This window comes from Paramormyrops kingsleyae, chromosome 12 (assembly GCF_048594095.1).
Source record: "Paramormyrops kingsleyae isolate MSU_618 chromosome 12, PKINGS_0.4, whole genome shotgun sequence".
In the NCBI taxonomy this organism is placed as follows: Eukaryota; Metazoa; Chordata; class Actinopteri; order Osteoglossiformes; family Mormyridae; genus Paramormyrops; species Paramormyrops kingsleyae.
The window spans coordinates 27924617-27936618 of record NC_132808.1 but is presented as its reverse complement, the minus strand read 5'-3'; the positions used below and the strand labels follow the sequence as shown (position 1 = coordinate 27936618).

The 12002-nt window shown below is 43.5% G+C and overlaps 1 protein-coding gene across 5 annotated transcripts in view; it reads right to left on the bottom strand.

Annotated features, from left to right (window-relative positions):
- The window catches only part of LOC111832836 (type II inositol 3,4-bisphosphate 4-phosphatase-like), a 161139-nt gene that overhangs the window by 12648 nt on the left and 136489 nt on the right, over positions 1-12002 (bottom strand). For all 5 annotated transcript variants that reach the window (XM_072697847.1, XM_072697849.1, XM_072697848.1 and 2 more), the window contains 3 exons: positions 6456-6634; positions 3929-4052; positions 3705-3831 (listed from right to left, as the gene is read on the bottom strand). In XM_072697847.1, the coding sequence (XP_072553948.1) occupies positions 3705-3831; positions 3929-4052; positions 6456-6634 (430 nt within the window). The remainder of the gene's footprint in view (positions 1-3704; positions 3832-3928; positions 4053-6455; positions 6635-12002) is intronic.

Sequence of the window (12002 nt, the reverse complement as noted above, 5' to 3'; positions counted from 1 at the left end):
CTCCACCCTGAAGAAAACTACAACAACAAAACAAATAATCTCTCTACCTGTAAAGCTCCACCAGTCTTAATCATGCACGCTCCCTCAGCATCAGCTCCCTCAGCATCAGCTCCCTCAGCATCAGCTCCCTCAGCCTCAGCTCCCTCAGCATCAGCTCCCTCAGCATCAGCTCCCTCAGCATCAGCTCCCTCAGCATCAGCTCCCTCAGCATCAGCTCCCTCAGCCTCAGCTCCCCTGCCGCTCTCCTGCTTCTCCCTCAATCTTACAAAATTCTTTCGTATATCCATCTGGTATATAAACTGAACTTCAGTGTCCCTGTTTTTGCTGTTGTAAAAATATATCCACTTAATGATAAGTGTCCATGTTTTTGCTGTTGTACAACAGCAAAAACAGGGACACTTACCATTAAGTTTTTGATAACAATAACTAATTATGACAGCAGCATTATGTTAGTCTAAATTAGTTTTAAAATAGCCAACGTCACTTTCCTTTCACTTACGGAAACCTAAGTACAGTTAATTAAGCAATTAACAATTACTGACACCTACTCACAATCTCTGACAATGAAATTATCTGGCCGCTTCTTTCTGTTGAACGTTGCTACTCGCTAACAAGCAGGACATGTAGCTTCCGCCTGGGTCCTAATGCCCGCTTCTACCTATAGCAGCTTAAACAGCCAGTACATAATTTTAATTACCGTAAATAGGCCTAACGACGCCCATGGTCACACCAAATGCGTGAGAATTAGCAAACTGTCATGACCTGCTCATTCGCTCCTCCTGTGTGCCACGCCCACCTCGTTACCTCAAGTTAATTCCCGATCGTCATCACCTGTCACCTGTTGTTTTCTGCCTATCCTGTGTATTTAGTCCACGTCTGAGTCAGTATTCCCCAGTCTGGTCTTTGACGTTGTGTGCAGTTTTGCCTCAGCGTCAGGAAGTCCAGGATACAGCTGTAGGCGGGGATCTATATACATTCAGTTGCCTCAGCCTATCCGGCAGCTCCTGGGGTACAATTGTGGGTCCTGGAGTTTGTGTTTGTTTTCCAAGTGGACCAGAATGAGGTGGAGTATGGTGGATACTGTATCGGCATTGGAGTGATTATCTCTGTATGCAGACAAAAATGGGTCTAGGTTTGCACCGAGACACTGCACTGGAAAAAAGACAAAGTTAAGACAATCTAAAATTTCAAGGCAACTTACTGCACTAGATTTTTGAGTTTTGAAGACTCAAACTTTTAAATTTTGAAGAGAACCACCGATTGTTGTGACAACTGCTTATTTTTTTATTCAGGTAATCTATCTTTCATATCTATAAAAACTTCTGATTTTTAGTTTTACATGCTAAGAATTACAAACATCAAAAGTTGTGCCACCTTATTCTCTTTTGTTCAGGTGATTTATCTTTCATATGTGCAAAATATGTGCCAACTAAGTATTATAAATGAAGATTAAACAGTTCAATTAGCATGTTTATTTTAAACATGATAGTAATAAATAATAGCAGACACATGTTGAGGTAGGGAAGGACAGCTGCCTGTTGTGGTGCCTACAGGGAGCTGGGGGGGGGGGTCACAGGCCTTGCCCAAGGGCCCCCCCACATGTGCTGAAGCTTGGCTTGAACTGCTGGTCTTTAATCCATGAGTAGAGAGGCTAAGCTCTCAGAGCCACGTGCTGAGGTGTGTGGAACATAAGCTGAATAAGATTCTAACACAAAAACACTGTTTACAGTTTTATAACTGTTCAGGGTTTTGGCAGCATCATAGTCCGGAGGGGCCAGCCTGTAGCTCAGTGCGTTAGACCTCTGTGCCTCTGACCCAAAGATTGCCAGTTTGAAGTCCAACCAGCACATCTGCGGCCACTGTTTCTCTACCCTGGGCACTGCAATGGGTGAAGCCTTAGTATGCTAAACTCAAATTTTAAAGTCTTTACAGAAATTAAAGATAAATCTTAAGAAAAGACAATAGCTTTGAACAACTTTTGTTGTTGGGAATTCTTAGTACGTAAAACTAAAAATTAGAAGTTTTTATAAATTATCTGCACGAAAAATAATTACTTGGCATAACAATAGGTGGTTTTCCTAAAAACTTACAAGTTTGAGTTGCCATCAAAACTCAAATTTTTTTTTAATTAAAGCAGTTTACTGGGACAGCCGAGCGGGGAAGCTTAGCGGGGCATCTTACTGGGGCAGTTTAGCGAGGCAGTTTACTGGGACAGCCTAGCGGGGAAGCTTAGCGGGGCACGTAAAAAATCTTAATGGTCATTTTTTAAATGTCAACATTTTGTATTCTTTACTGCTCTGCAAGTGCCTCAGTTTACTAAAACTAAAAAAAAAAAAGAGAAGTTTTTTTTTTTTCTTCATTTGTTCACATGTCCGTCTGTCACACCTGGTTAGTGTTAACTGGTTTTAATGTTTTCCAGTGAGAAAGTTGGGGAGGGTGTTCAGTGTTATCAGTACATAACATTGTTTTATGGTCAGATATCTGCCAAAAATGATATAAAATGGACATAATCATTATGTTTTTACAAAGTTAATATTTTCAAACCATTTCCCCTTAAAATTAACAAAGTTTTAAAATGTGAAAAGAGCAACTTCTGGCTCGCCACAGGACCAATGCTTGAGAAACTACGTAAAAAGTTCCTTTTTGTTTAGAAGCTGTTGTCAGTGGTTAGGGAACAGGTGTTCAGTAAAAGTTAGCACAGCCACCATTATCCGTGGCTGGATTTTTGTGTGTATACATCTCGGGTCACTAAAGACCCCAAGAATGCAGGGCTAACAGCCCAGAATTTATAACTGCTAATAAAGTGTGGCCTGTGCGGTATTTGATGTTCCTGCTTTTGCAGGCTTTCGCAATAAGATTCTTTAGTTAGTTAGTTGATTGCTTTCAGAACAGCACATATATCAATAATACAGCAATAATACTCGGCCATTCTGTAAGCCACACAGGCTGTGGCTGAAATAGAACGCGATGGCACACTGCTTCATAAAGGATCACTGCTGCTTTCTGCCTTGTCATTATAACACCTTTTCCCCTTTGTCTCTCATCATCATTTCACTGCCAAAATACATGCATAATGAAAAACATACATACTTTGTTTTAGGCTTTGTAATAGTTTAACAGCTCAGGGCCTCTGGGGGAGATGCTCAGCTTTGGCATCCCATCCAGGGTGTACCCCGGCCCCGTGCCCTGCGACGGACCGGCATCCCGTCCAGGGTGTACCCCTGCCCCGTGCCCTGTGACGGACCGGCATCCTGTCCAGGGTGTCTCCAAGATGGACAGAACACAGTCTGGATGAGAATCCCAGGTTTGGTAGAGATTAACTGGCTGACCATCTGAGTCAAACCACACAAAATTTACAAGGCTACTTGGTCAGATGGACAGCTCATTGTTTTTGCAATGCTTCTTAACCCCAAAGAAACCACCAGGCACTCTCCTGTACGCTCAGCGGATCTCCTGGACATTCTTCTGCGGCTTCTCCTGTACGCTCAGTGGATCTCCTGGACGTTCTTCTGCGGCTTCTCCTGTATGCTCAACAGATCTCCTGGATCGTTTCCTGGACAATTTCCTTGACCTTCTCCTGGATGTTCTCCTGGACCTTCTGTGGGTCGTGCTCCTAGAATTTCTCCAGGACATTCTGTGAGACCTTCTCCTGGATGTTCTGCAGACTGTTCTCCTGGACCTTCTCTTGCATATTCTGCACTTACCTCCAGCCACAGACTTTAGGCTGCAGATCCACCACGTCACTGGATTTAGCCTCGGTGATTTTAAACGTTACAGTGTGCAGATCTGCAATCCCCACCTCCATGTCCTCCAGCATGCCAATCTCCTCACCTAGGCAGTGAGGGTTAGGGTTTTAACTCAGCATTTTTAATGCATTTCTTTCTAGCAGTCGGCCCTGAAAGGCGGTCCGGCCGGGTTCGGCACTTACTGTATGTGCTGAGCAGACTCTCAAACTGGGCCAGCACTCCCACCAGGTGAAGCTGCCGCAAGAAGCCCCCATCCTGCATCCCAGCATTAAGCCTCGTGATGAACCCACAGGAGAGGGCGGTGAGCTGTAGGGGGCGACAGAGAACCACCAAGTTCACAGGAGGTACAATCCAGAGAACTTGTTATGTATGACTTAAAATCGGGGAGACTCAGGTCAAGCTGCTTTAGAGGCTTAGAGCCCTAAATCCACTGTGGACCCTCGCAGGCCCCTGGTCAGATGCATACTAAACCCTCCCGATTTTGAGGGAGGTTCAACATGGGTGCAATTTGGGGGGGGGGGGGCGGGGGCGCAATGCCCCCACAGTCGCCTTAGTCGGAACTGCAATTAATTAGCTAGATCAGCATTGCTTTATGTTCTGTTTTGGCACTTTGCACCTTCGCATAAGCAGTTTGCTGGTACAAAATAGGAAGATGAAGTAATCGGATATATGTGCATCACGGCAGGTTAATAGTAGGTTATGTGTTAATGTGTGCTAACACATAAAGTAAGCGGGATACAGGGTTTTGACACCCTACCCCCCCCCCCCCCATGGGGTTTCGTCTCGTCTAAGTCTACTGTCTTACTGTGGAAGACTCTCTCAGCCCTGCTCTTCAAACGAAGGAAATTATGGGTTTGATCAACTGGTCTCTCAGCGCAATTGACACCATCTTCTCGATGAGAAGCCCAGGTTCGGGGGAACCTGATTGTCCTGCAGGAATGTACGCAGCTGGCTACACGATGGACGGATGGGAGAGGTGGAGGGTCGTGTGCCTGGTAGCTCTTTCCGTGGAGGACATCGAAGATATTTACCTATTCGGAACCATGATTACAGGTATGATGCTGATTGGAATTGGCACTGCCCTGACTTATCGGAAATTAAAGAAAACGGTGACAGCCGCTCAAAGCCCCACTAGGCTGGCCAAATTGATTGATGGTCTTGGCAGAGCTGTTGGCGCTCAGACTATGGCTATAGATCGCAAACTGGATACCATCACAGTGTCAAATGACCGCAGATTTGATTACATCACCGTGACTATGGACCGCAGATTGGATAACATCACGGAGAAGCTCACGGCTTTGCACAGGATTTTAGACGGCGGAGACCAGCGTGGACATTAGAGGAGCTGCGAAATTACAGCTTCTCGCCCAAAAACCCAAACAACCCAATTCTATCTTCTTCTGGCTCCCCACTAATCAGCACGGGCCTTGGTCAAGGCCGCTGCTGTATTCAACAACTCCCCCAGAAGACCAAGGTGGTGAGACTCTCTCTTGCATTCCTTTACCCAAACCACAAGGACACCCTCCCCCAATCCAACGCCTTCGCCGCTTCATACCCCCAGAGTGGACAGGCGGGTCTGTTGACTGGCGCTGACTTCGTTGACTGGCGCCGGTCAGGATGGCTGTTGTCTATGCTGGACTACCTCCAACTCCCCATTCCCCACCCCTGTTGCAAGTCACGAGTCTGTTCTTAGTTGTGGTGACCATGTGCTTATGTTGCTGAGGTGTTTTTTTCTGTTCCTACATTATACTCCCTATTGGAGTAGTATGGGGGCTGTTTTTTTTTTATTCGCCTCGCGTCTCCTACTGTAATTCTGTTTCTCTGTTTTTCTATATCCCCTGTCTACCTGACCTGTCTAACCCCTGTAATGTTTGTATGTGTATGGTCGGGTAGATCGGGACAAATTTCATTTCACTGCATGTTGTACCTGTACATCTGTGCATGTGACAAATAAAGCAACCTTGAACCTTGAACTCGTACCATTGCTACCTGGCTATGTGCCTGTTCAGTAGCAGCTGTATTTTGGGGCGAGGCTTTCAGACCCATTGTGTTCCTACTTGGTTACGTGCCTGGATCCTCGAAAGGGCAAGTGGGATGGAGCTTGAGATCAACATTTTGCATTAGGTTTATATTGATTGTCAGTGCTTTCTATCATTAGTTAGGTATTTAGACTTAAATATTCAGTCATTTGGGGGTCTGGGACGGATTAAATTCGACTTAGACCTCGACCAGCTTTCTGGAACGCATTAAATTTGTTTTCCAAGGTACCACTGTAATACTTTATTGATATCCATGGGGAAACTCTTTTCACCGACCCCCCCCCCTTCTTGCTCTCCGTGACACAGAGACACACACGTAGGTGAGAGCGAGCTTAGCAGCGAAGGGCAGCCACCCGTAGTGGTAGAGGTTAAGGGTTTTGCTAAGGGGCTCACAGATGTGACTATTCTGCTGAGGTCAGGCTCGAACCAGCGACCTTCCGTTCACAGGCTTAGCCAACTGAGCCACACACTGAGCCATAAGCTGTCTCGTCCACTGCCAGGCTGTGCCCAGCAGGACGGATGAGCACCTTTATACTGTAGTCTGTACTGGCAGCTGAGTGTGCAAGACGGCAAAGGTGTTGTGGTCTGCGATGCTGAAATACCCGGCCCACAAAGACTAGAAGCAAAGCGCACATTGCCACCAACCACCAAGAGCACGGACGACACCTACCGCTTGACTGAAGACCGTGTCCCTCCTCTGCCGCAGCAGCAGACCCTGAGGGAGACTACACGCTACCTCCTGCAGGAGGACGAACGTCATGGACTTCTTCGCTCGGTCTACAACCTCCATCACGCAGTCCTTCAACGTGACCACTAAGGGGTAAATTTTCTCTTGCCACCCATCTGCGTCTAAGACAAAGGAAAAAAATATTTACAGATAAATGTTTATTTAAAGTTATTTACATTTTTGAGTAAAATGCTCTAATCTGTCCTTGGACCAGGGGAGTGTTCACTGAAAAAGCAGCATATTTGATGCAGATGTGAAATGCTTTTGTTTATGGTTTTACTCAGATGTGGAAAAAACTGCATAAATTCTGTAGCTGAATTAGATGAACTAGCGGATCTTTCCAACAGCTTCAGAACATCCATGCAAAATATGCAGCTATTAAATTAATAAAACTTGAGCAACATTGTTACTGCACTGTTTTGATGTTACACCAGCAGGTGGCTTCATTGAAGAATATTCTTCACCAGATTTCAGCTGGTGTCTTGGCTTTTGGTGCCTTTTTGCACCTCCATTTCTTCATGTGTTCAATACTTTTTCCCTGTGTCATTCCATTTTATTACTTAATAAACTACTACTACTTAATAAAATAAATATAACTTAATTTATGGACATCTATGGTTTGATTTCTTTGCATGTGTGGGTTGCATGGGTTGTTACCGATAGAGATTTCAGATATAGATAGATTGAGACAGCAATTTCGAATCATCAAAACAATTTCGAGTTTCGAAATACTAGTTGTGCACAGCCTGCTGGCAAAAACCGGAACTGCAGCGATAGCAAATACGGCAGAATAAAAACCTATTGCTGCAAACTTCGAATGTCACGAAGCTCGAACTGTAAAAAAATGTGCATAATACAATATAATTTCTTTTTGATTATTTTTATATTCTGTCATTGGTATCATATCTGCAATTAGTGTGTAATAACTTTTTGCCAAATATAATTCAACTAGTACGAATCATAAAAACGTTAGATTATTAATGTCTCTTGTGTATGGTCGCAAAACCTCTCTTGCACTAATATCAGTCTGCACGTCCACTTCCGTGGCCTCTATAATGGAGCGTATTTAGCCACCGGCTCATTCCACCATGCTGTGCTAAAAATGCTACTGGGGATTATCGCTGCCCAAAGCCGTCAGACAACTGGTGACCGACATCACACTTTCTCCAGACATTACACTCCCCACCCATAGCCATAATACGTCAGGAAGCATCCTCTCTTGTTATAATACTGTCCGGTGCCTTGTGGTCTAACTGCACATAATTTATTTGCAGATGATTATTATTATCTGTAAATATTCACGTTTAATCTCACATTCTCACAAGATTTTACATCCATTTGTGTACTATGTAGGCTACTTTTAAAATCTGCTGCAGTATGTTTACTTTGCTCACACCATTTGTACAGTCTTTGTACATTGTCTGTTTGTATCGGCATTATTTGCATGTTTGTATGCACTAGTGATCCGCGGGTGCGGGCAGTTTTAGGGCAGAAATTTTTCAAGTATCGTGGGTGCGGGCGGGTCAAAAAGTTACAAAACGCTTTTCATTATCAATCAAATCGTGTTGTAAATGGGGTCGGCGTATATTTTTCAATTTGTAGGATAAGCTAGGCCTACTAGTTTGGTGAAATATCACAGTTAAGTATGCTCTGCTCTACTTCATTTTAGACAAAATTAAGTTAAAAGAAGACCTAAGTTCTACTAAGTTCATTCAAATCTGATAGAGTTCTCAGATCTGATGTTACATCAGATGTTACAGTTTTGACAACTAGTGTGTTTTGCATACATGCGCGCTTGTGTGTGTGCGAGAGAGATGTCTTTCGTGCAATTTTCTGCAACCCTTCAATAAATAACGACATAAAAATCGATCTTTCGGTTTCTTTGTTGTTGCTTGTACACAGTTAATCTTGCATAAAATTGTGTCATCATCTTCAATCAGGATACCCGCGGTCATGGAAAACCTGGAAAAGTTTTGGAATTTTGAAATAATTTTTCCAGGCCCTGGTGAAAATTTCATGTCAGTAGCACCTTTAGAAATATATTTACTGAGAAAAATGATGACGTGTTCAATACTTAATTTTACCCGCTGTATTCCTCTGTCAGATATGACTTGCGCTGTAACGGCCAAGGAGCATTTTCAGCTCTGCAAGTCCACGTCCTGAAAACCAAAATCATTCCCGAGACGTTTTCAACAAATGGATGAGTGATTACTTTTCTCTGCTAGCGGTCTTAATGAAAATGCTGATTCCAGGGGAGAGAGGCCCTCTTATCTCGGCACGGTTCTGCGCAGAGCATCGCCTCCGGTTCCGCACAGACGCTCGAGCGAGCGGGCACACGCACACGCGCGGACACACGCATAAATGTAAGTTTTGGCACTTCTGGAACACTCCACATTCACTAACACCAGAAGTGATGGTTAGACAGAGCAAACCGCTTACGTGGGCTTCTTGTCAACGTCTCTGAGTGTCTGGATTAATACAACGGGATGAAAGATTCAGCCACGTCCTGAAACAGTTTTAATAGATTCGTAATATTCACACGCACCAAGTGAAAAAGAACAAATGCAGCCTGTCAATGGGAGGGAATTAGGGGATAAAATTGCATGTTTTCTTAATGGGAATCCCAGGTTCAGACAGGGTAATAATGGCATGTTTTCTTAATGGGAATCCCAGGTTCAGACAGGGTAATAATGGCATGTTTTCTTAATGGGAATCCCAGGTTCAGACAGGGTAATAATGGCATGTTTTCTTAATGGGAATCCCAGGTTCAGACAGGGTAATAATGGCATGTTTTCTTAATGGGAATCCCAGGTTCAGACAGGGTAATAATGGCATGTTTTCTTAATGGGAATCCCAGGTTCAGACAGGGTAATAATGGCATGATTTCTTAATGGGAATCCCAGGTTCAGACAGGGTAATAATGGCATGTTTTCTTAATGGGAATCCCAGGTTCAGACAGGGTAATAATGGCATGTTTTCTTAATGGGAATCCCAGGTTCAGACAGGATAATAATTGCATGTTTTCTTAATGGGAATCCCAGGTTCAGACAGGATAATAATTGCATGTTTTCTTAATGGGAATCCCAGGTTCAGACAGGGTAATAATGGCATGTTTTCTTAATGGGAATCCCAGGTTCAGACAGGGTAATAATGGCATGTTTTCTTAATGGGAATCCCAGGTTCAGACAGGGTAATAATGGCATGTTTTCTTAATGGGAATCCCAGGTTCAGACAGGGTAATAATGGCATGTTTTCTTAATGGGAATCCCAGGTTCAGACAGGGTAATAATGGCATGATTTCTTAATGGGAATCCCAGGTTCAGACAGGGTAATAATGGCATGTTTTCTTAATGGGAATCCCAGGTTCAGACAGGGTAATAATGGCATGTTTTCTTAATGGGAATCCCAGGTTCAGACAGGGTAATAATGGCATGTTTTCTTAATGGGAATCCCAGGTTCAGACAGGGTAATAATGGCATGTTTTCTTAATGGGAATCCCAGGTTCAGACAGGGTAATAATGGCATGTTTTCTTAATGGGAATCCCAGGTTCAGACAGGGTAATAATGGCATGTTTTCTTAATGGGAATCCCAGGTTCAGACAGGGTAATAATGGCATGTTTTCTTAATGGGAATCCCAGGTTCAGACAGGGTAATAATGGCATGATTTCTTAATGGGAATCCCAGGTTCAGACAGGGTAATAATGGCATGTTTTCTTAATGGGAATCCCAGGTTCAGACAGGGTAATAATGGCATGTTTTCTTAATGGGAATCCCAAGTTCAGACAGGGTAATAATGGCATGTTTTCTTAATGGGAATCCCAGGTTCAGACAGGGTAATAATGGCATGTTTTCTTAATGGGAATCCCAGGTTCAGACAGGGTAATAATGGCATGTTTTCTTAATGGGAATCCCAGGTTCAGACAGGGTAATAATGGCATGTTTTCTTAATGGGAATCCCAGGTTCAGACAGGGTAATAATGGCATGTTTTCTTAATGGGAATCCCAGGTTCAGACAGGGTAATAATGGCATGTTTTCTTAATGGGAATCCCAGGTTCAGACAGGGTAATAATGGCATGTTTTCTTAATGGGAATCCCAGGTTCAGACAGGGTAATAATGGCATGTTTTCTTAATGGGAATCCCAGGTTCAGACAGGGTAATAATGGCATGTTTTCTTAATGGGAATCCCAGGTTCAGACAGGGTAATAATGGCATGTTTTCTTAATGGGAATCCCAGGTTCAGACAGGGTAATAATGGCATGATTTCTTAATGGGAATCCCAGGTTCAGACAGGGTAATAATGGCATGTTTTCTTAATGGGAATCCCAGGTTCAGACAGGGTAATAATGGCATGTTTTCTTAATGGGAATCCCAGGTTCAGACAGGGTAATAATGGCATGTTTTCTTAATGGGAATCCCAGGTTCAGACAGGGTAATAATGGCATGTTTTCTTAATGGGAATCCCAGGTTCAGACAGGGTAATAATGGCATGTTTTCTTAATGGGAATCCCAGGTTCAGACAGGGTAATAATGGCATGTTTTCTTAATGGGAATCCCAGGTTCAGACAGGGTAATAATGGCATGTTTTCTTAATGGGAATCCCAGGTTCAGACAGGGTAATAATGGCATGATTTCTTAATGGGAATCCCAGGTTCAGACAGGGTAATAATGGCATGTTTTCTTAATGGGAATCCCAGGTTCAGACAGGGTAATAATGGCATGTTTTCTTAATGGGAATCCCAAGTTCAGACAGGGTAATAATGGCATGTTTTCTTAATGGGAATCCCAGGTTCAGACAGGGTAATAATGGCATGTTTTCTTAATGGGAATCCCAGGTTCAGACAGGGTAATAATGGCATGTTTTCTTAATGGGAATCCCAGGTTCAGACAGGGTAATAATGGCATGTTTTCTTAATGGGAATCCCAGGTTCAGACAGGGTAATAATGGCATGATTTCTTAATGGGAATCCCAGGTTCAGACAGGGTAATAATGGCATGTTTTCTTAATGGGAATCCCAGGTTCAGACAGGGTAATAATGGCATGTTTTCTTAATGGGAATCCCAAGTTCAGACAGGGTAATAATGGCATGTTTTCTTAATGGGAATCCCAGGTTCAGACAGGGTAATAATGGCATGTTTTCTTAATGGGAATCCCAGGTTCAGACAGGGTAATAATGGCATGTTTTCTTAATGGGAATCCCAGGTTCAGACAGGGTAATAATGGCATGTTTTCTTAATGGGAATCCCAGGTTCAGACAGGGTAATAATGGCATGTTTTCTTAATGGGAATCCCAGGTTCAGACAGGGTAATAATGGCATGTTTTCTTAATGGGAATCCCAGGTTCAGACAGGGTAATAATGGCATGTTTTCTTAATGGGAATCCCAGGTTCAGACAGGGTAATAATGGCATGTTTTCTTAATGGGAATCCCAGGTTCAGACAGGGTAATAATGGCATGTTTTCTTAATGGGAATCCCAGGTTCAGACAGG